Here is a 24,897-nt window from a genome sequence, read left to right as displayed (position 1 = left end):
AAAGATTAATATATATTATACTTAAAGAATTCTTATAAATCAACAGACAACCCAATAGAAAAATGAACAAGGGACATGAATAAGCAATTCACAGTAGAAGAAATACAAAAGTCAATATACATGTGAAAAATACCCAACATTATTAATAAAAAGAAAATGCAAATGCATGTGATGTCAATTTTTATCCACATTAAGATTGAGCACAAATTTTAAGTGATAGAAACCATTCAATAATATCACATATATATCAGTAAGCTTTTTGGTTGTAGGTAGCATAAACACGTGATTTAAACTACCTTGAAGAGCTTGTGATTTTGTTGTTTGACATAACCAAATATCTAGAGATAAGGTCAGTTCCTGGTGTGGTACCTTCATTGACTTATAATGATGTCAGGAGCCCAGGGTTCTTCTTTCCTTATTTCTTATGTCTTGATTTGTCACCCAGGCTGGAGTGCAATCTCTACCTTCTGGGTTCAAACAGTTCTCTGCTTCAGCCTTCCGAGTAGCTGGGACTACAGGTGCCTGCCACCACATCCGGCTAATTTTTATATTTTTAGTAGAGACAGGGTTTCACCATCTTGGCCAGGCTGGTCTTGAACTCCTGACTTTGTGATCCACCCACCTCAGGCTTCCAAAGTGCTGGAATTACAGGCATGTCACCGTGCTTGGCCCTTCTTTCTTTTTTGCTCTGCCAAACTTCATCCTAAGGCTGTAACTCTTAGAGTGGCAAAAGGGTTAAGGCAGTTCAAGATGCCATATCCAGTCCTGAAAAGTTTCACAAGAAGAGCAGATCTTTTTTCTTGCGACTCTTTTAGGAGTAAGGAAACCTTTCTAGAAGTTTCCCCAGGCATTTTTTTTTCTTGGTTCATTAGCCCAGAATTGGGTCACATTTCTCTCCCTAAACTCATCTCTGGAAAGGGGAATAGCCTTATCCTTATCACCTGGGTAAGGAGCCATCCACCATGACTGCTTTAACAAGGGCATGGTCAAAGTGGTACTCTCACTCACTGCTGAATTGGTTCAGCCTATCGGTATCTTTCAAAATTTAAAATTTGTACATTCTTTGAATCATCACTCCAAGGCATCTCTATAGTTAACAGAAATACTGGCATGTTGCATCAGAAACATTTACAAGGATATTCACCACAATGATGCTTATCTTAAAAATTGGATATCCTCTGAATATTCATCTGTAATGGAATGGCACATTCACACAGTGTGATATAAGCAGCAGTTTCAAAACCTCTTTAAGGCACAAGTGAAAAAATCAAGTTATAAAACTGTTACATTTATGTTATAAACACACTTAGAGATGATAACTACTTGCATACAGATGCATAGAGAAGGCACTCAAAGGATACATGCCTTACTTCCAAAGAGGAAAGTCAGGATGTGGGGTATGCAGATGGTTCTTCCTATTTATTTGTTTGACTTTTTAGTCTTATCATAGTGGCTTAGGCCATAAAGACAGTTACTGTGTTGACATTTATGTATCTCACATAAATTTTGGAGGTAGGTGTTTCATTGTACGTGTGTGTGGCAAGGCGGTGATATTACCAAAGACTCTAGCTCTTTTTATCTGCTCAGCCATTCCTTAGCATATTGACTTAAACAAAAGTGTTTATTGATACACATATTTGTATATATTAATGGGGTATATGTGATATTTTGTCACATGCATAGACTGTGTAATGATCAAGTCGGGTATTTGGGGTATCCATCACCTCCACTATTTATCATTTCTATGTGTTGGGAACATTTCAAGTCCTCTCTTCTGGCTATTTTTAAATAGAATACATCGTTGTTAACTACAGTCCCCCACTCTGCTATCAAAGATTAGAACTTATTTTTCTATCTAACTGTATGTTTGTACTCATTAAGCTATTTACTCTTAGGTTTATTACAGAGGTTCCCAAACTTTCTGGTTCATGGTACCCTTAGTGTCTCAGTGTGTTTTTTTCTCTAATGGTGCCACTAGGCCAAAATAAACACCTAAAATGTTTTTGTTGGGTAATTATTAATAGATCCAAACAATTTAATAAATATGCATGTCCTAATAATCTAGTAGCCATTTGAAAAAAATTGCACATACATTGAAAGACAAAGTATTTTCATTTCATTGGTAAATAACTACAATTACTCACTAATGGGATCCATGATCCTGGTGGGTGCTGTGCAACTTCTTGAACCTTATTGCTATCCTCAACTCACATTGCAGTTTCATTTTTGTACAGCACTTAAAAAAAAACCACAACTGCTGAAAACCCCGCTTCATAAAGATATGATATTATCAAAAGGAACGTAGTGCAATCTAATGTTGAAAATATGAACTGTCTGGTTCTAGCAGTTTTTGTGATGCTTGCTGTGTTGATTATCTGTGTTTTTTAAACTGTGATGCCTCTGGAGTTCACTGTAGCATTCCAGGGTGCCTCAATGCGTGTTTTGGGAACTGCAGGTTTATCATCTTGTGGCTGCAAGATGGTTGCCTCAGCTCTAAGCATGCCTCTCTGTACAACAATGTTCATGCAGGAAGAAGGTACAAGCTTTCTCATGACCTCTTTCATTCCATTTCAAGTTTATTGCAATAGAATTTCATAGAACAAAGTGCACCTATTTTGAGTATATGGCCAGATAAGTTTTGACAAATGTGTACATCTGTATATTGTTCATTCCAATAAAGATACAGAAGACTTCCATCACCCCAAGAAGTTCTTTTGAGCCCTTTTCCAGTCAATCTCCCCAGCATCTCCCAGCAAACTAGTGATCTGCCTTCTATCACTATGGATTAAATTGATATTTTCTGTCTTCATAGAAATGGGACACAAACGATAATCCCAGCACTTTGGGAGGTCAAGGCGGGTGGATTATGAGGTCAGGAGTTTGCAGACCAGCCTGACCAACATGGTGAAACCCCGTCTCTACTAAAAATACAAAAATTTCCTGGGCGTGGTGCCACGTGCTTGTAATCCCTGCTATTCAGGGGGCTGAGGGTGGATAACCGCTTGAACCTGGGAGGCGGAAGTTGTGGTGAGCCGAGATCATGCCACTGCACTCCAGCCTGGGTGACAGAGCAAGAATCTGTCTCCAAAAAAAAAAAAAAAAAAAAGAAAGGGACACAAAGTGTGGACTCAGGTGCTGCATGCTAATTCTGAGACTCATCTGTGTAGTTGCATGTGTCAGAGCTTCACTCCTTTTCTTGCTGAGTAGTAGTCTATTGTTTGACTATACCACCATTTGTTCATCAATTCATCTGCAGGCAGACATTTGAGTTGTTTCCAGCTTAGGGCTGTGATATGGTTTAGCTGTGACCCCACCCAAATCTCATCCTCAATTGCAGCTCCCATAAACCCCATGTGTCATGAGAGGGACTTGATGGGAAACAATTGAATCATGGGGGCAGGTTTTCCCATGCTGTTCTCCTGATAGTAAATAAGTCTCACAAGATCTGATGGTTCTATAAAGGGCAGTTCCCCTGCACACACTCTCTTGCCTGCCATCCTGTAAGACGTGCCTTTGATCCTCCGTCACCTTCCACCAAGATTGTGAGGCCTCCCCAGCCATGTGGAACGGTGAGTCCATTAAACCTCTTTTTCTTTACGAATTACCTGGTCTCCAGTATTTCTTCATAGCAACATGAAAATGAACTAATAGAGGCTGGAATGAGTAAGGCTGCTCCGAACACTTAGGGACAAGTCTTTGTGTGCATGCATGTTTTTATTTTTCTTGGATTATCTCTCTTTTTGTAGAGAGCAAAATTATTTCTAGAGTCCCCATAGGAGACTTTCATTTATGTATCATTGGCCAGTCCTGGTCACCCTCACATCCTCAAACCAATTACTAGAAAAGGAAATGAAGTCACATTGGAGCAATCCCTTCACATCCTTTGGGGTTGAGGGGTTGAGGTCCTCCCGGGAGCAAGTTGTCTCTCTGGATAAAGTCATCCTTACAAACACAGGAAAAAGGCAGAAATAATTCTTGGGTATGCAGCCACCCATGTCTGTCGCTTTACTTTATCCATGAGTATTTTTACTACAGAATATGGTAGTAGCATTATTTACATTTCACAGTGAGAGTCTTTTCTCTGACATAAAGGTGCTTAAGCAGATCCGTTGCCAACAGGTATTCAACAATAGTCATAGGAATAAGCCGAGAAGAGAAAAACATAAAAAAAAAAAAGTTGACAGAGAATTGCTCTGGGGAATATGATATGAGGACGCAAGTGTCATATGGAGAGAATTTTACCAACTGGCTGCCAGATGTGGGCCTGCCCTGGGCTGAGGCACAGCTGGCCTGCCCTACAGTAAATCAGATGTGGGAGGCAAGTGCCATCTGGCACATAAACTTGGCAGAGCCTGGAAAGACAAGTGAACTCACGTGTGAAGCGCTTATTATTATGGATGAACATGAGCAGAGCCCTGGCACCAGCAGCAGGGTGAGCTGTCTTCTTCCCCTTGGGTTTTAGGTCTCATCTTCTGCTGCTGCCACAGACCGTCAGCTGAGGGACTCCCTGGCTTCAGTGTCTCCCCTCTGGTCAAGGCTGATTGTGCTTTAGTTATAAGAGCTAAGGAGTTTGGTCCTTTAATCTCAGCCCTCGTTTAGCGTTTCTCTCCTTTCCCACCCCTCCTTCTCTTGTACACGCTTCCTGAGCGTTTGTTTCCCTTCCTCACTAAGCTTCTCAAGTGCAGGGACCAGATCTTGCATATTCTGTTTGCCATTTCTGCTCCTGGCATTCTGCCTTACACAAAGTAGGTGCTCAACAAGGCATTGCAAAAATGTCTTCGCTGCAGATAAAGACGAGAGGGAAGTATTGTGAAGGCAGTGTTTCCACTCTCCACTCTTTGCATCTGTTTACAAAATACCTGTTGATTGGTAACATCTAAGAAGGATCACAGCTAATACTGTACGTGTTTAGTGCACATTTCAATTTGTTATCCTTGCCCTAAAAGATCCTGTTAACCATCGTTCTGATATATCCACTATTAAGAATCATAACATGTTCGAGCTGAAAGGCACTCTAGAGGTGAGCATTTCAGAAGCCCAGAGATTTGAAGGACTTGCACAAGTCCATATTGGTAGCAGAAGAAACAGTTATCTATAACCCACCTTATTCCTGCAAGAATTTAAGCTGGGTTTCAAGGATAAGTAAAATATAAGCTAGCAAAATTACAATTAGGAACAAAAAAAGAAAGAATATAACTTAAAAATGAGCCAAGAGTAAGATCAGAATAGAAATATATACTAAAACGGCCACCTGCAACAGGTTAGCCACAAACTTGGCTCTAAACATCTATATATCAAAATGGGAAAAGAAATCTTGTTACATATAGCATTCATGATGTGCATAAAAGTCAAATAGACCAGTAACTTCTAGAAGTACAATCATTGTTGGTACCAGTACCTGACAGGCATCACCCATAAAAAGAGCTCTGTGGGTTGTAACAAAGGTCCTCAACAATATCCCAGTGATGCACAGAAAAAGCATCCCTTAGTGCAGGCCTGGTAGCTGATGGCAACCCAGCAAAGCTCATTCTGAAAAAAGCACTCTGTGTGGGTGTAGGGGAGAACTGAGAACCAAATCCAGGGTTACCAGCAGAGGAGAAAAAACTTGCCAAATTGAGATGTGAAAGAGTTTAACTCAGAATTCTGTGACATCAGGAGTAAAATAATAATTACTGTTCTTAATTATGACCTAGAGGCACTGTAGACGCCAAAGTATTTTCTGAATCATCTAAGAGAATTTTTTTAAGTTCAATCTGGTTTCATATTAATTTAGCACTTAATTAGCTACTGTCATCTGTTCTAGCTGTTATTTCATATGTTTGTTTTATGCCCTTCAATTAGATTGCCATTTTCTTGAGGGCTGGGGTCCACATTTAGGGAAGGTGCCAACTTCCTTAACAAAAGTAATATGAATCCCCTAAGGTTGACTGTAGATGTGAAATCTCTGCATGAGGAAGGACAGCTGGACTTTTCAGCCCTACTCTTTTGAGCTCTTTGTGAATTTCTATTTCCATCACAAAAATGGGAGGTAATGCTGCTTTCTCCATTAATACCATCCCTTAATAACAGTCCCCTGATATCCCATGGCAGATTTGAGACTAATTTGGAATATTAAATAACACCTTATAAAGAGGCCTAAAATAATAAGAGGAAAATAAATATAGCCTGCGAAACTGTAGAATCTAGTTTACAACCATTTCTAACCGTGACTAACGTCAACATCAACAGGTACTGACAATATAAGTATTGGGAACCCAGACTTTGGAGCCAAACTACTTGGGTTCAAATCCTAACTCTACCAGTTAATAGCTGTTTAACTGTGGACAGGTTACTTAACCTCTCTGTGCCTCACTTTTCTCATCTTTAAAAAGATAATTGTACTTACCTCACAGAGGTATTGTGAGGGTTAAATGAGCACGTATAGTAGTGCTTGCACATAGTAAATATATATTGGCTATTAATATTATAACTAGGCAGTTTTTATAAGACACACTTTATATATAATATTTATTAATTTAATTTTCACATAGAGCTGTACTTCAGTAGTTCTCAAATTTTTTGGTCTGTAACACTCTTGAAAATTACTGAGAACCACAAAAGACTTTTGTTTATGAAGGTTATATCTATATATATTTACTGTATTAAAATTAAAACTGAGATTCTTAAAAATATTAACTAATTTAAAATAATGAACTCAATGCATATTAACAAAATAATATAATTACTATAAAAAAGTATATTTTCAAAACAGTTTTATGAGAAAAGGGCATTATTTTACATTTTTGCAAATTTCTTTAATGTCTGGCTGAGTAGAAGATAATTGGATTCTCATAATTGCTCCCATATTCAAGCTGTTGCAATATGTTGTTTTGGTTCAAGTATATGAAGAAAATCCAGTATCATATAGATATGTAGTTGGAAAAGGGAGGAATATTTTACTAGGCTTTCATTTAATCATGGCCTTCTTTGTGATCCTCTATACCAAAACTTTACAAGTGGTAGTAGTTTAGAGATTAGTGGCCCTGGAATCTGAAACCGTATCAATGAACTTTTCATCTCTTGTTATATTTGTCTGTCTTGCACTTTAAACAGATCATTTACCTATGCATGCCTTTGTTACATCATCCACTGGCCACTTGGAAAATATTGATTGACTGAGTCATGTAGATCAACTAAATTTTAAAACATTCACATTTGTTAGTATCATCACCAGCAAAGAACACCGCTTTTTCTTTCTTTCCTTCTCTCTCTCTCTCCCTCCCTCCTCACCTTTCTTTCTCTCTTTCTTTCTTTCTTTTTGAGATTGGGTTTCGCCATGTTACCCAGGCTGGTCTTGAACTCCTAGGCTCAAGTCATCCTCCCACCTCAGCCTCCCAGAGTGTTAGGATTACAGGTGTGAGCCACTGCGCCCAGCTGGACTAAGTGCTTTTCCTTGAGACAACCATAGTGCTCTGAACACAGCAAAAGTATTCTCAGCATACTGTCCATTTTGTCACACAGAATGTCAAAAGACATATTCTCAATGGTCAAGATTTAATGAAAGTAATACTTATTACTGATTCATCAAGGCCATTCTTAAGTTCATTTTTTCTGTAAGTGCAAGCAATCCAATGATTGGTAGTGTGGCACTCTTATCTTGATTAGTGCTAAGGCACCAGTAGTTTCACCCACTATTTCGTTTGTATCAACAGAGCAGATGTCAACCCAATGAAAAACACAAATAATATCTTAGTATTATTATGAAAACTGTTTTATCCTAGTGGACTTTCCAGAAGATTTGAAAGAATCTCCAGAAGTCCAATGATTATGCTTTGAGAAACACTGCTTTAACCTTTTATCTCCTCAGAGTTACTGCAAGGCTATCTAGAATCTTTTATGTCCAGACCTAATAGACTAAGAATTATCACCTCTCTGATCTACCCAAAGGCCACTGTATTAGTCCATTCTTACACTGCTACAAAGAAACTACCCAAGTCTGGGTAATTTAGAAAGAAAAGAGGTTTAATTGACTCACAGTTCTGTGTGCCTGGGGAAGCCTCAGGAAACTTACAATCATGGATGTAAGGGGAAGCCGGCCATGGCTTACATGGCAGCAGGCCAGAGTTTGTGGAAAGTGAAAGGGGAAGATCCCATTACAAAACCATCAGATCTCATGAGAACTCACTGACTATCACAAGAACAGCATGGGGGAAACCATTGAGTCACCTCCCACTAGGTCTCTCCCTCAGCACCTAGGGATTACAATTCAGGAGGAAATTTGAGTGGGGACACAAAGCCTAACCATATCAGCCATCATCTGAATTCCCCCTTTCGGTCTCTTCCTTAGATATTTGATGGTTGAAAGGATAAGGCCTTTCAAAATGAAGAGATCATGTTTACTCACAGGAGCATGGCCATATTAGACTGGATGTGAACATCATATAGTCAACATCCTTAAAGAGGTGCCTACAAGCAGTGCCAGGGAGGACGCTCATTTATGTTGTCAGCACCCTCTTAGGGACAGATCCTGGCCTAGTGCCAAGCTCGGTGCATCGACACTGCCTTGTACTCTTCACATCAGCTCAATGGGAATGGTGGCACTGACACTGACATGGTCTCTGGAGAAGAGATGGGCTTTCAGAGGCATCATCCGTCATCTCAAACCCTCATATGCTTCTCTCTGATGAGGATATCCATGTGATCAAGATATCTTCAGTCTGTGATCATGGTCACCACTTATCCTATCTTTACACTGATCTTTATCCTATCCAGAGCAGTGCTCACCTGGGGATAGGCAGGTAGGGGAGAAAACAGGGGTAGTGTTATATTACAAAATAAAGACCTATGGAAGCCCTGGGCCAGATAATAAATGGCATGATCTTTCAAAGCAGAATGATTTGTGGTAGTTGAAAATAAAAGCAAATATATAGCAAACACTTGTGTGCCCCACTAACCAGAATTGACAAATATTAATGTTTCATCATATTCATTGTAGATCTATTTAAATAAAAGAACTAAAACATTATAAGTAAGATTTTACTCCCCTAAGCCTCTATTCTTTAAATATTCATTTCACATTTATTTTGAAGAATGGCAGAGCACTGCGTGAGGAAAGGGCAGAGGAGGATAATCACCCTTTCCTCCTCCCAGCAGTTTAGCTTTCCCCAAACTCGCCTGCCCACTCAGCAAACAAAAAGCAACGCAATTTATGATAGTTGCCCCTTGGAAGGCAGTTTGGCAGCCAACTTCCCCTCTACCCTGATGTGCCTGAGGCCCCCTTCCCAAAATGCCAGCCACACAGGACTCTTTGTAAGAGGAGTTCTGGAAATTATAATTTTCTGGATCTCGTTACATTTCATGGGGGGCTGGAAGCCTATTATAAATTGGTTTCCCATGCACCGTCTGGGCCTGCACGTTCCTTTTGTCTGGTTGGAACTACTTAAGCCTAGCAATTCCCACACGGATGATTTGGTCAAGCAAATGGCAATTGTCCGTGTCTACAGCTTCAGGAGCAAGAGAGAGCACAAACAACCTAGTTTTGCTTTGCTTTTCTTCTCCCCACATCTCCACAGCTACAGTAAATCAGATCGCCTGACATTTCTTTTTAGCTGCATCTGAATCTAATGCCCTTGGCCTAGAAATTTCCGTTATATCACCCAGTGCGTGGCAAGAGCAATGGGCTTCTCTGATTAGTGAAGCCGAAGAGTGGAAATGAATCACAGTGCCTTTGTATTCTAGAACATGAGTCTGGGATGAATGAATGTGGGAGGTTGGCCAAAACACAACCCCGGCGACTCAATTCTTAAATGATTTACAGTGAATTTATAAGTCTGGAGAAGCATGATGGATAAATATCTCCATTTACTAAGCATTAAAGAAAGAGATAAGGTGGAAGGCCTAGGAAGGGGCTGGGAAGCCACCTGCTTCTGATAATCTCGAATTCTCAGTTTCCCTCTCTGTATGATGGGCTGCTCATCCTCATCTGCTCTCCTAGGGCTGTTGTGAGCAGTATATTTTAGAAGTGACAGGTTGGCTTTGAAAATACCTTACAATATATCAAAGGCAATGTCACAGGGGCAAGACTTGGGCTTTATACCATAAAAGGAGAAAATAACAGCCTTAGTCTCCCAGATCAGCTAAGCATCCAACCAGGGAACCAGGAATTATTCTGGCTCTTTTCAGAAAGTTGGAAGGAATTGAGGGGCTCTTACAAGCCAACTGGGATAAGAGCTAGAGTAATTAACTTTCTGTCATTTGAGAATCAAGTAAAGCAGGACAGGATTCTAAGAACATCTAGAGAATGGAAGAAAGAATGCACCAATATGCATAATGTCATTGTACTAGTTAGGGTTCTCCAGAGAAATAGAACCAACAGGATACATAAAACCATATAGGTAAATAAGGAACATGATTGTGGGAATCGTCTCATGTAATTATGGAGGCTGAGAAATTCCACAATATGCTGTTTCCAAGATAAGAACCAGGAAAATCGGTCACATAATTCAGTTCGTAACCAAAGCCCTGAGAACAAGGTGGGAGTATGGGGTGAGGGAGGTGTCTACTGGTGTAAGACCCAGGTACTCTGATGTCCCAGGGCAAGAGATGATGGATGTCCCAGCTCAGTAAGAGGAAACTCGCCTTTCCTCCACAGTCTTGTTCCATTCAGCCCCTCAGTGGATTGGATGATGTCCACCCACATTGTTAAGGGCAGATCTTTACTCAGTCTATTGATTCAAATAGTAATCTTTTCCAGAAACATCCTCACAGCTATACCCAGGAATAATGTTTATTATCTGGGCATCCCTTAGCCCATCCAAGCTGACACCTAAAATTACCATTAAGGTCATCAACTAATAGGCTTGGGAAGAAACTTAGGAGACACTTGATTCAACCTCCAATCCAGATGCCCTCCACTCCCACCTCATTCCATCAGCTGATTGTCTAGCCTTTGCTTGAAATTTTCCAGCAACAAGGAGTTACCACCTCTAGAGATAGCCCAAGATACTGATGCAAGATGAGTATCTTGCATCATTATGGATCGTTTACCAGGTCTCACTCAGAAAATATTGCATTGGGTCCCCTCATCTCTGAATCCTTCCTCTCTGAACATGCCTCACTTGCTCTGTGTCCCCCAGCAAGGTGTACCACTCAGAGCTGTGCATGGCACTCCAGAGGGGGCTTGGCCATCTGTATGCAGCAGGGGCTGCTTATCAGCAGACTTCTCCATGGCCTCTTTGCCTCTTCCTGCACCTCCTATCTGAGTGCTATGATGAGGAGGGTGTAGGGGAAAGGGGGAGGAGGCAGGAAGCGGTGTTGATGATGCCTTGGTAGATGAGAAAAGGGCCCTGTCTTTTTAACTGTAACCTCCACACTCACCATTTTACCCCTTCTCTACTCAGAGGTTTTATGCCTGCTCTTTGAGTTTGTGACAAGCATAGAATTGTCAGAGAAGTTTGAACCAGAGTGACTCCATCTTGAATAGGGGCTGGATCAAATAAAGCTGAGACCTACTGGGCTGCATTCCCAGGAGGTTACACATTCCAAGTTACAGGATGAGATAGGAGTTCAGCACAAGATACAGGTCACAAAGACCTTGTTGATAAAACATGTTGCAGTAAAAAAGCTGGCCAAAACCCACCGAAACCAAGACGGCAATAAAAGTGACTTCTAGTCGTCCTCACTGCTCATTAGAACCTAATTATAATGCATTAGCATGCTAACAGGCACTCCCACCAGCGCCATGTGCCATGGCAGTTTATAAATGCCATGCCAATGTCAGGAAGTTACCCTATATGGTCTGAAATGGGGAGAAGAGGAACTCTCAGTAGCAGGAATTGCTCACCCCTTTTCTGGAAAACTCATGAATAATCCATCCCTTGTTTAGCATGTTATAAAGAAATAACCTTAAAAATAGCCAACCAGCATTCTCTGGGGCTGCTCTACCTATGGAACAACCAATCTACCATTCTTTATTTCTTTACTTTCTTTCTTTTGAGACTGAGTTTTGGTCCTGTTGCCCAGGCTGGAGTGCAATGGTGCAATCTCGGCTCACTGCAACCTCTGCCTCCCAGATTCAAGCGATTCTACTGCCTCAGCCTCCCGAGCAGCTGGGATTACAGGTGCCTGCCACCATGTCTGGATAATTTTTGTATTTTTCGTAGAGATGGGGTTTTATCATGTTGGCTAGGCTGGTTTCAAACTCTTGACCCTAGATGATCCACCTGCCGCGGTCTCCCAAAGTGCTGAGATTACAGGTGTGAGCCACTGCGCCCGGCCTATTCATTTTCTTTCTTAATAAATTTGCTTTCACTTTATGGATTCACCCTGAATTCTTTCTTGCATGAGATCCAAGATCTCTCTCTTGGGGTCTGGATGGGACCGCTTTCCGACAACAGAATCAAACATTCTGAAGATGGTGATTGAAGATTATATTCTATAGCTGGGTAAAACCTGACCAAGTCATAGCAGGTCAGAAGGTGTATCTTGGCCCAACACTGCACAATCAATCTCTATAGTGCAGTGGTTCTCAAAGAGTGGTCACTGGATTAGCAATATTGGCATCACCTGGGGAACTTGTTAGCCATGTCAATTAAAGAATCCCATCCCAAACCTATAATATCAGAAACTCCTGGGCTGGGGTCTAGCAGTATGTGTGTGTGTGTGTGTGTGTGTGTGTGTGTGTGTGTGTGTGTGTGTGTGTGTGTGTGTTTAGAGATGGGGTCTCACTCTGTTGTCTAGGCTGGTCTCAAACTCCTGGGCTAAAGGGATCCTCCTGTCTCAGCCTCCTGAGTCACTGGGATTGCAGGTGTGAGCCACTGTGCCCCGTGCAGTCTGTGTTTTAACAGTCCCTCCAGGTTATTGTGATTTGAAAACCACTGATAGACTAGATTTCGTTGGGGCCCTCCCCACATGCATGCACCTAAAGAACCTGTGTACTCCTTCCTAGCTATTAAGAGCACCAGCTGCAAAAGGTGGTTCTTTTCTCGAGAGAATTGCCATTAACCAAATGTGGAGTCCTCTTGCCATGGGAGTAATGCAGTACACCACTGCTCCCCCATCCAGAGGCCAGTGAGTGATGTGGGGTATTAAAAAGCTGGCCTCTTGCCTCAAGGGATGACCAATTTGTGCTCCAGAGCTCTGGATGGGGCCAGGCTAATAAAGACCACCATTTGTTGAGCTTTTCTCCTACCCTATCATGCTTGCTTGTCTCTCTCTCAAGAGACAGGGGCCTTGCTCTGTTGCCCAGGCTGGTCTTGAACTCCTGACCTCAAGCAATCCTCCTGCTTCAGCCTCCCAAAGTGCTGGGATTACAGGCATAAGCCACAGAGCTTGGTTGCTTCTCTTTATTTCTGTGAGTGCTTCCTCAATGAATGATTTTCACAAGAATCCCTATCCCAGACTGTGTTTTTCAGGAATTTGACTTAAAACAATAATCTAAAATTGAGGAATTAAAGGATTTTTAAAAAAATAAAGATGCTTAAGAGTTCCATATGAGTACTTAAAAAATATCAAGATAATGATGTAGAATGTGATTTTTACTAGCTCCTGCTTGCAGACATAGTTTGGGAGATGCATCACCACAGACACAGAGAGGAATACCAGGGACCGAATGGCGACATTGGATTTCTTTAGCTGACTGAGTCCTTAGCATTCCAGGAGGCACTTAAGCATCTTCATTAGTTCATTCTCCAACCTTCAGTGAGGGTGGTGATTAAGGACTTTGGGCTGATAAGCAGAGTGAATCACAAGGAGGTTAAATGGTGGCTGAAAGTCAGTTGCTGAATAAAAATGAGATTCTACCCCCATCCTCATAGCCCAGCACTTTCTTTGATGATCTAGTGACATTCATTAGAAGCAAATCCTCACCCCTCTACTGCTATTCTCCTAGAATTGATAGGAAGAAAAATTTGGCCAAATAAAATAACAAAAAAATAACACTTAACAAAGAAAACAATCTGATGTTTTCATCAACTTTAGGGTTTGCTGTGTTTGCATAGAACAAAGTAGAAATTTGACAATTATCTCTGTTATTCTTGCCACGTGGGTTTAGGTACCCAGATGGACTAGATTATATCAATCTCTAGATACATGAGACACCCCAGAAACTTCTGGGCCTCTCTTAAGTTGGGTCTAAAAAGATCCTGCTGCATTAGGGCAGGAAAAGGGGAAGGCTCAACCTTCTGTGGGTAAGGTGACTTGGACTTGGCCAGGGCCAATGTTGCTCCTGCATCCTCCCAACACTCCAGTCACTAGACTAGCTGGGGTGGACGAGTTGCTGAGTCGATTTGTTGCGTCTGATTTGGAGGCTTGTTTAGCTCAGAACCCCTGTGGGGAGATAAGGCGACTAGAGGATGTAGTCTCTTGGCTATGGTATACAACCATGACCTTTTGTGCTTGGCTCAGGGAATCATTCCATTCAACAAGCGCTTTTAAAAATGGAATCCTGATTATGTACCAGCCAGGGTACCTGGTGCTGGGGATATTCAATTGAATGACACAGACGGTCCTTGACTTCATGAGCCAGTAGGGAAGATAGACAAGCGAAGCAACTGTTGTCTTCAGTTTGCTCTGTGCTGAAGCTGCACAGAGGGTCAGGGCCTGCCTGGTTGTTGAGTGGGGAGAGGGGGTTGGGAAAGGCAGGGCATAGAAGTCTTTCCTAGTAAAGTGAATCTTTTTTTTTTTTTTTTTTGAGACGGAGTTTCGCTCTTGTTACCCAGGCTGGAGTGCAATGGCACGATCTTGGCTCACGGCAACCTCCGCCTCCTGGGCTCAGGCAGTTCTCCTGCCTCAGCCTCCTGAGTAGCTGGGACTACAGGCACGCGGGTGGATCACGAGGTAAAGTGAATCTAAAATAGTCTTGAAGGATAAGAGGAATGGGTCAGAGAAGAGAAGGTGTGGGTGGGGAGAGTGGGAGAGGAAGTAGAATGCTGCTCCGGGAGGAAGGATCAGAAATGAGAGGTGAAACGAAGTAATTCTTCTGGCTGAAGCATCAGGCGTGTGAGGCATGGGAGAGAAGGCAGCGGTGGGATTGAGTCTGAGGAGGGAGGCAGGGCACAGAGGGAGAACTTGGACTTTAACCTAAAGGTGATGTGAAATCATGAGTGACAGGATCCGACATTTAGAGAAAGATCTCTATGGCAGCAGTGTGGAAGATGGAGTGGAGGGGGACAGGCAGTGGACACAGAGCAGACAGGAGATTTGTGCTGGAACCCAGAAAAGCAGCAGTGAAACTTGAATACAGTGGTATGATTTAGTCTGTTTCAGACAGACCTTGATTTTAATTCCAATTCCGTCTAATATTAGCTGTGTGGCCTGTGGCAATTTACCTCTCTAAGCTTTGTTTTTCCCATATATAAGATGGTTTAATGTACAATTGGGAGTGTAAAGATGAGATAATACGCATAAAATGCTTGGTGAAGTGCCCGGAACACCGTATTCTCTTAAAAAAAAAAAAGCCCTTATTCTTGTTATGCAGCCATCCTAACTTGGACTGTCCTGAACCCAGGCCCTGAAACAAGGACTTGAGTGCAGGTGGCTTATCTGAGAAGTGATCCCAGGAAGCACAAGCGAGGCAGTAAGGAAAGTGAGCAGGGAAAGGCAGGGAAGCCAGGAAATGAGGTGTTACTGGGTGGGCTGCTGCCGTGGGCAACTGGGGCTTATGTTCCCTAGAGATACTCGTGGGAACTCTACAAATCACAGCTCAGAGTGAGTCCTTTGAGAGACGGGAAAGCTGGGATATTTAACCACCAACTCCTATCCCTCATTGGTTGAGGGTTGCTTCTGCAGGTCTCAGTACTTCCAGACTGCTTTGTGCAGAGGCTGAACAACCTTCAAGTCTGCAGCAGCAGAGATGGGTGCTTGAGATGGAAACTGCCATAGTGCAACCGGAACTGTCCACTGCAGCAGAGGTAGACCCAGAGGTCAGCAGTGGGGATGTGGACAGAGCATCGTATCTGCTACAATGAAGTGAAGGGACAATTAAACAATATTTGGAATGTAGAATTAATAGAACTTGATGAGTGTTTGGATTATTGGGAGTAAGAAATAGGCTAGAATCTTAAAATGACTTTTGCTTTTTGAGTTTGGTCTAAAATGTGCAGTCCCATTTATTGAGTTTAAAACAGTTGCCAGAAGGATAGTTTTGGCCATAGTGATGGCAGAGAAGAGGGCTTGCTTTCTTCTGGGCATCCTGAGTCAGAGGTGTCTGTGACATAGCAAAGTGTCACACTGGGTTGGCAAATGGAATTTTCCTAATTCCATATTCAACTATGCGGTTTTTGGTTAGACATGTTTGAAATTCTTTAAACAGATTTTGTGGGAACAAATCCTGACTTTGATAATGAATGATTTCCCCCCCTGCACATTTAATCTGGTGGTTTAAGTGATGGCTTTTAAAACAGCCTGGTGTCTCTTTCTACCTGCTGTTCACTTATTAGTTGACTTTGAACCTGTTGGTGAATTCCATTGCAGATTGTCTCTCTCTGAAGAAAGGGAATAATAACACCTTTTTGAGTTATTGCATAGCTGTTGAAAACCAAGACAGCATTTCAAAGCTCTTCTGAGTTGCTGCAGAGCACAGTGCCCCATCAAGTATTGTATTTCGTTGCTTCAGTTTGCGTTCAGAGCTTACAGCATTCCAATTATCCTATTACTGGATATTCAGTAGTAAAGTGAATAGGCTTGTCTTCTAAAATGGAATTTTTAGATGCTAAAAGCTTATATTTGCCAAGTGAAATAAGCCAGATATTTAGCTAATTATGGCATGGAACTCATCCTGATTATAAATATATATTTTTCTCTCTGTATGCATATATATATATATATATATATATATATTTATATTTAGAGACATGTCTCCTGTTTTTGCTCTATTTCAGAATGCATTTTTCAATAGATGTTGAAACCATGAGCAGTTCAACTTTCTAAAGTGGTTTCCTTATAGATGTTTATTATAGGAAGATGTGTAGAACATCCAAGTCAATGGGGCCAGAGACAAAAATGTGAAATAGGTAAAGTCTGGTTTTAGCTTTCTCTCTCGAGGTGATCTCTGCCTTCCCCAAGGGCTTTCTCATTTCCCAGTATTCACTGCTAAGGTGCCCAAGCGTTGTTGGCCTCTACTTCCACAGAGGTATTTGTGTTGTAATCACAAACCTCTAAGGCTTGTGATTTTGCTGATGATATTCACCTTAGCCGTCCTTGTTTGTAAAGTGTTGGCTACACATGAGGCTCTGGACTACTTGGTGAAAGTGGAGGAAGTGAAGACAGCAAAATAGGATCAGAGCAAGGCTGGGCATCCTGGGTCTACTTCGTCTTCCTCAGTGGGTGGGGCAGTGCTGATAGTTACTGTGGAGACTGGCTCCAGAAGAAGGCAAGGAAAGAGGAAGTAGGATAGACTGTAGTGGGAACTTGCTATAGGCCAAGAATTGTGTCAAGTATTCTGTATATATATTATCTCATTTAATTCAATAAAGCAATATATTTTCTTAAAAGTCAGATTGAGAGTAAACATTTCTGGAGAAAAGTGGAAAGCCTCCCTTACACAGCTCCTGTTTCTTGGAGAGTTTCTGCTGCTGGCCCATAGAGGAACCCCCCTGCCCCCAACTTTTTTGTTTAAGCAGACAATGTCAAGGACTGAAATTGTGTATTTTATTTTATTTTTTTTTGAGACGGAGTTTCTCTCTTGTTGCCCAGACTGGAGTGTGGTGGTGTGATCTCGGTTCACCACAACCTCTGCCTCCTGGGTTCAAGCAATTTTCCTGCCTCAGCCTCCTGAGTAGCTGGGACTACAGGGTGCATGCCACCACGCCCAGCTAATTTTGGTATTTTTAGTAGAGCTGGGGTTTCACCATGTTGACCAGGATGGTCTCTATCTCTTGACTTTGTGATCCTCCCACCTTGGCCTCCCAAAGTTCTGGATTACAGGCATAAGCCACTGCACCCAGCCTATATTTGATTTTTTTAATGTTCCAAATCAAAACAAGATCTGATAGTGGTCATTTTGCCAAGGAAAAAAGTGATAGTGAAGTCAGAGGTTTTGAAACCCAAATATTTGGAATAATGAAATAGTTTGCACAGTACAAAATAAAATAATGGCAATAACATTATTTTACTTTTGAAGGACAAAAGCAGCAAACATATGCGGAGACTGGGTGCTTTTAGACTGCAGTGGGATCATTCATTCTTCTGCATTGTATTTGATGGGACTGGCTCGAGAATAAAGTTTTAGATGTTATAATGGTAGGTCTACCTGGGAGTCTGTTCCCTGGGGCCTGGCCATCATGGCTCTGGAGCTGTAATGTTTTCTTTTGGAATCCATGATCTGGGCAGTCTGAGCTTGTCAGGTGCATGTGCGGCTCCGTTGCCTGCAGAAACCGCTGAACTTTGCACAGCCTGTGGGTGGTGAAGCACTTGTGTGTACCCACCCTGCTGTTCAACTTGGAGCCACCACTGGTTTCAATTATGATTTCAACAGGCAGCTTTGAGGGCTCCTCTATTCATTACAGTGCCGCACACTCTATAATTAGTATTAAAGGAACACAGGCAGTTCACAAATATAAAGGGCTAAACAGTAATCATGCGGTAAAGGCAGCACATTGAGACTTTTCTACCTAAGTCCTTGTTTCTTTCAGGTTAAAAAAAAAATCCCAAAAACCGAAAAGAAAGAAAGAAACAAAGAAAAAATTTGTTTCGTTACTTTATTTTTTGCACTGAATAACCTAGGTTTCAATCTCACCCTAGATACTTACTAGCTGTGTGATTTTTGGCATTTTACCTAAACTCTTTATGCCTCAGTTTCCTTATTTGCCAAATGAAGTTAATGATACTTCCTGATTAGATGAGATAATTCATGCAGAATGCTTGATAAGGAGCTCTGCTCACACAAGGACTTGCTCATTAAATGTTAGGCCTCATTATGATTATCATCATTTTAATTTCAAATGAAATACATAGAGTATATGAGATAGGCATGGTATTTGAGTCTTTTTTTTAAGACTTTGCATTATGTACATTTTCAAACACAAACATGTAGAGAGACTGGTGAAATTTCCCTACCTCACATGCACACATGCTAACATTGACAGTTACCAAGATGTTATCAAATCAATCTTGTTTCACTTAGCCCCCAATTTTTTCTAGAATATTTTAAAGTGAATCTGAAACATTATATCATCTTTGCCAATAATTTGAGTGGGATAGTGCTGATAGTTACTTTGGAGACTGACTCCAGACAAAGGCAAGGAAAGAGGAAGTAGGACAGAATGTAGTGGGAACCTATTACATTCCAAAAGACTAAGATGTTAGTCTTTTTGGTACTAACATTCGGAATAAGCTGAGGGCTCCTTGGGACTATGTCTTCTTCACCTCAAACTCCAGCTTGAGGAGGAGTTACCAGCAGCTAGTAAAAGTTCTACAGATGCTGGTTTAATTAGTGAACGAACAACCCAAACTTAGCTTTCTTCACTTTTTGGTGGATGCTCAATAAATAGTTATCTAGTGAATCAATGAGAGCAAGGATTTTATAGACTAATGCATATGGAGATGCACATAATTTATGAAATCAACGCATATTTTTAATACTTGGGTGACATTTTGCAATACTTGAAATCCCACAGGTTTAATATTGTCATGAAAATTAATAATGCCCAAATAATTAGCACTTGAAAGAAGGTTTCATTCTGGTACTCAAATTATTTGTGAATGTCTGACTATAGGCAACTTCATGAAAAGCAATTAGCAGATTCTTCAAACACATGACAAATCCTTTATTACTGTGCTTATAAGTGACACGGTTTACAGAAAACCAAATGTAATTAAATAACATTGAACTTGAAATCTACCACAGAGTCAAGATATACAAGTTATACTTGGCAAGGCAAAATCTCTCAAACACTAGGTTGTTTCAGGTGAAAGATAAACTTCAATTAATTCCAACATGTTTTGTTTTTTTGTCTTCCAGACAGTTCCTTTGGCAATAACTTCCACTTTAGCTTTTATTATATAAAAATATAACAAAATTTCATTATATACAAACATTACATTACACAATGTACAGGTTAAAAACACTAAGAAAATGGCAAGCTGCAAGTGAAATTAAAGTCAATAGCATAATAAGAAAAATTAAATACTGCACACATTTCATAAAAATTACATTAACTACGTTTTTGTTTGCAAATACCAAACAGTACCAATGTGATTGGAAATAGCTTCCAACAACTTCATTTTAAGGCACATCTTGCATATTTATATATACAACACTGAAACCGGTCAATAACTTAGGGGCTTCTCGGAGTGACCTGTAGATGCGTGAAGACATGCAGCATGGGATTAAACATTTTCATTGGCTCCCTTCTTCGGGGACAGGTACTTGCCAGGGGGGGACTGGTAGAGGGGTACCCCGATCTCCTGCAGGTCTGGGAGTCTTCCTGGACGAGGAGGGGAGAGCAGAGTGACTGTCCTGTCATAGTCTCTGTGCAGTACTTTCTCATAGACGCTCTGCAGCCCCACTGTCTTGGGCAGCTGGGCCTGGTAGTAATTGTCCCTGCGCAGAGGATCCCGAGGCAGGGACGTGCTCTTACAGAAGGTTGACATCTGGGCTGGTGGGTGAGGTGAGGGATGTGAGTTGGGCCCGTTGCAGGATGGGCTCCAGCAGCGATCAGAGTGGCCCAGGATCTTACACTCAGCGGTGCATGCCCACAGTCCTAACACGAAAGGGAAAAGGAAACAGCATGATGATTATTCCTGAGATTATACACACCCAGGCTTCCATCTTCAGAATGTCAGCCTGGATAAGAGCAGCTGAAAGGAAAGCCTGTACGCATATAGATAGACACCATGTCTCAAGAATCGAAGGCACATTGCTTCCTGTAAAGCCATCTTAATGCAAAGCTTGTCCAGCTTCTTCAGCTTGAAGTGAAAAAAAAAAAAAACCTGATAAGCAGAACCCCATTTTTAATGGCTAATATCACCCATGCTGCTGCCTAACAGGAGGAGGGTGTACTTTATTCAAGAGCTGGAGTTGCCTCGAATTGGCATTTTGAAATTCACTGTATGAGGCAGGCTCAGATCCACAACTGGAGGAGTGAGAAAAAGTTGGGAAGAGGGAAGTGGGTGGAAATCGAGATTGAGGGGAGGCAAGCAGTGGTGAAGGCAAGGGAAGGGACGAATGCTGAATTTGGCGGGAAAGAAGAGTCCTCACCACTCTGCATGTGGTTGATGAGATCTTTTTTCAGAGCGTCCCCGCTGATGTCGGAATCGCTGTCGTTGAAATCACTGTCCCCTTTGCCGCTGTCTTTGCCGCTGAACTTCTCCGCTTCCCGGCCGGAGATGGTGTTGAATGAGTGTCCTTTCCAGACAGCCACAGCGGGCGCCGGCTCCTTTCCAAAACCCGGGGAGGCACCAAAGGGCTGCAGCAGGGAATAGGGGAATGGGAGTGGGGAGAGGGTTGGACAAGAAACAAACAAAAGAAAAAACAAGTGCCACAGGTTAAGTGTCTATCTGCACGCGCCCACCCTACCCCTCCAGTCTCCCTTCCCCCAGCCTGTCCGCGGAGCACGGAGGGGGGCGCCCAGCCGAAGGAAGGCCTCACCTCGGCGTGCGCGCCGCGGAGCCGCTGCTGCCCCTCGAAGTGACAGGCGCTTTCCCCAGTGGCGCTGCCGCCCTCTGAGCCCGGCACTTCGGCCGCGGCGACCGCAGGCGGAGGCGCGTCCGCCGCGGGGCTGCCAAAGGGCGCTTTGCCGCTGCCAGGGAAGGTGAGCACGTCGAACATGTTGGGCCTTGGCCCGGCTCCCCGGGCGGCCTCCTCCGGGGAGCCGGGAGCTGAGGCTCCGCCGCCCGCCGCCCCGGGCCGCTCTTCCCGGAGGGCCCCCCCTTTGCGCACCTCCTTTTTGCGGCGGTTGCAGGTGGTGGCGATGGCGATGATGGCGGCCAGCAGCAGTGTGCAGCTCCCGGCCAGCACGATGATGACAATCAGCGGCGTGTCCCATTGCAGCGCCGACCCCGACGCCCCGAGCCGAGAGCCAGGCGGGCGGGAACGCTCGTGGCTTCCGGCATTGGCAGGCGCAGCCGGCCCGCGCCCGCCCCCTGCTGTTACCACGAAGCTGACAGTTGCGGTGGTGGTGAGCGGGGGACGGCCGCCGTCGGATATGACCAGGAGCGCCCTGAACACGCGGCCCGGTGGCTCCTGCGAGAGGTCGCTGGTGAGCACTATCTCCCCCGTGCGGCGGCCGATGGCGAAGGCTTCGCGAGGCTCCTGCTGCTGCAGGTCGAAGGCTAGCTCCCCGTTGGCTCCCTCGTCTGCATCCCGGGCCTGCACACGGGCCACGGCCGTGTCCTTTACGGTGCGCCCAGGCACTGCCACTTCTAGGGAGCCATTGGCTGGCGCCGGGTGCACCAGGACCGGCGCATGGTCGTTCTGGTCCAGCACGCGCACCTGCACTAGGGCGCTGCTGGAAAGCTGAGGGGAACCACCGTCGCTAGCTTGGATGCGAACGTCGAGTTGGCGCAGCGTCTCATAGTCGAAGCTGCGCAGCGCGTAGATGGCTCCGGTAGCAGGGTCTACCGAGACATAAGTGGATACGGCGCCCCCAGCGCGGCCCACCTCGGCCTCCAGCAGCCGGTAGGTGACCTGGCCGTTGCGGCCCAGGTCCCGGTCCCGGGCTGCCACCGTGGCCAGGTAGGCGCCGGGCGGGTTGTTCTCGCGCACCGACACCTCATAGACTGGCCGCGTGAAGAGCGGCGCGTTGTCGTTCTCGTCGCCTACGCGCACTGTGTAGGGCTTCACGGTGCGCAGCGGGGGAGCGCCGCGGTCCTCGGCCACCAACGTCAGGTTGTACTCGGGGATGTGCTCGCGGTCCAGCGACGCTGCGGTTACCACCAAGTAGCTGCCCGCGTAGGCCGGCTGCAGCCGGAAGTGTTCGTGCCCGTAGAGGGCGCAGCGCACTTGCCCGTTGGCGCCCGAGTCCCTGTCCGAGGTGCTGACCAGAGCTACCAGGCTCTCGCGCGCCGCCCCTTCCGGCACCAGCGAGGTGGCGCCAGCCTCTGGCGTCCCGGCTCCCGCCGACGAGCTAGCGTCCGCTCCCCCGAGCGCAGCGGCGGCGACGGCAGCTGCGAAGGGCGAGGCGGCCGGCGCGCCTGGGGCGGCCAGCGGGGTGATGGCGATGTCGGGCGCGTTGTCATTGACGTCGCGGATGCGCACGATGACCTTGCAGTTGGCAGCGCGGGGCCCAGGTCCGCGGTCCTGCGCCCGCACGTCCAGCTCGTAGGTGTCCTGACGCTCGTAGTCCACCGGCCCGGCTAGGGTGAGGCGGCCCGACCGCGGGTCGAGCCGAAATAGGCGGCGCGCCTCCGGCGGGGTGCGGGCGCCAAAAGCGAACACCACGTCGCCGTTAGGGCCCTCGTCGGGATCGGTCGCGTCCAGGTCGAGAAGCAGGGAGCCCACTGGTGCGTCCTCCGCCAGCTCCACTTCGGCCACGGCGCCCTGAGGGAAGGCCGGGCTGTGGTCATTGGCGTCCAGGACGCGCACGCTTAGGGCAGCTGTGGCGGAGCGCGGCGGGCGGCCGCCGTCCTGGGCCACCAGCTCCAGGCTATAGGCGGCCTGACTCTCGCGGTCCAGCTCTTGCAGCAGCACCAGGTCCGCGCACTGAGCTCCGTCCGCACGCGTCTGCAGCTCCACGCGGAAGGGGCTGTTAGGCTCGGCTAGGCGCACGCTCTGCAGCCCGTTGGCGCCCACGTCCTCGTCCACCGGCACCTCCAGGGGGATGCGCGTGCCTACGGCCGCACCCTCCGACACCTCCACCGGGATCTGGGCCCGGGGGAAGCGTGGCGCGTGGTCGTTGACATCCCTCACCTCCACTTCCACGTGCACCAGGCGGAACTGCTCCTGTGAGAAGCTGACCACGTCGAAGGCCAGCACGCACTGCGGGGCCTGACCGCACAGCCGCTCGCGGTCCAGGCCTGCGTCCCCGACGGTCAGCTGCCCGTCGCCTTCGCGCACCCGAAGCAGAGAGCTGTTGAATTGCTTCATCAGGCGGAAGCTTGTGTCACCCGATACTTTCATATGCAGGTCCTCGGCCAGGGTCCCGATGACCGTGCCGGGGGCATCCTCCTCGAAGGTGCTGTATCGGACTGTTTTGCTCTGGGCCACGGAGAGCACCCAGCAGAGGCTGAACAGCTGCAAGGGAAAAAGGCAAGGGCTGCCCCAACGCCTCACAGGACTCATGCCTCCGGCCTCAAGTGCTATCCGAAAGGCTAAGGAAGAGTCTTCTCTGGTTTTCAGGTACTGGCGTGAGTTTCAGGCTCTCGGAATCACGCCCTTTGCGAGCCCTGTGCGGGAGAAGTCTGCGGGTTGCAGCTCCGCGGCTCCGGCGGGCTCTGAGGACGCGCGGACCCGCCCTCAACCTGCGACTCTCCCTCCCTTCTCACAGAAGCTCCGCCGCCTCGCGCAGCCTTTGCCTTTATAGCCGCTGATATGCTAATCACCCGAGCCGGGCAGCCAATGGCCTCTTCCCCATCGCGTCGCTTCTCCGCCTGCCTCTGACAATCCCTTTAACGTGGAAAGGCTTAGAGGGGAAAACAAGAAAGGAAAATTAGGAAATCTTTCTTTTGTTTCTTTAACTCCTTTTGCTTTCCCCCCCTTTTCTTGTCGGCACCCTACATGTAGAGGAGTTGGCACAGGGCTCCAGGAGTAAAAGGAGCGGATGATTGTTAATTGTCGCCTGCCCCCCCCCCCACCCCCGTGCCGCTGCTAAAACTAAGTGCGAACACGCTGGGGTTTCACCCCAGTGGCTCCAGATTCCCCCTTCCCCACAGCCCCCGCCCACACACACATTCGGCATTTTGCACCTCTGGGGCTTCCAAAGCCTTGCAGCCCCCTACTCACGTACTTGCTCTGCTGAGTGAGGCTCTGCTTTCCTTCTCTCC

At 45.3% G+C, this 24,897-nt stretch overlaps 1 protein-coding gene across 2 annotated transcripts; it reads right to left on the bottom strand.

The window, feature by feature from the left end:
* Window positions 1-18,664: 18,664 nt before the first annotated feature.
* Window positions 18,665-24,523, bottom strand: PCDH8 (protocadherin 8). 2 transcript variants are annotated; one of them, XM_003927189.4, is made up of 3 exons: window positions 21,566-24,523; window positions 21,176-21,383; window positions 18,665-20,678 (listed from the first exon to the last, which is right to left on the bottom strand). In XM_003927189.4, exons 1-3 carry the CDS (start codon window positions 24,194-24,196, stop codon window positions 20,305-20,307), a joined length of 3,213 nt encoding a protein of 1,070 aa, XP_003927238.2. In that variant the 5' UTR covers window positions 24,197-24,523; the 3' UTR covers window positions 18,665-20,304. The 2 variants fall into 2 exon arrangements, with proteins under 2 accessions (XP_003927238.2, XP_003927239.2); XM_003927190.4 differs by having other exon boundaries at window positions 21,857-24,522.
* Between the last annotated feature and the right edge of the window lie 374 nt (window positions 24,524-24,897).

The sequence above is a fragment of the Saimiri boliviensis genome, chromosome 16 (assembly GCF_048565385.1).
Source record: "Saimiri boliviensis isolate mSaiBol1 chromosome 16, mSaiBol1.pri, whole genome shotgun sequence".
NCBI lineage: Eukaryota > Metazoa > Chordata > Mammalia > Primates > Cebidae > Saimiri > Saimiri boliviensis.
Note: the sequence above shows the minus strand (reverse complement) of the source record. Positions and strands in the feature narration are given on the sequence as shown.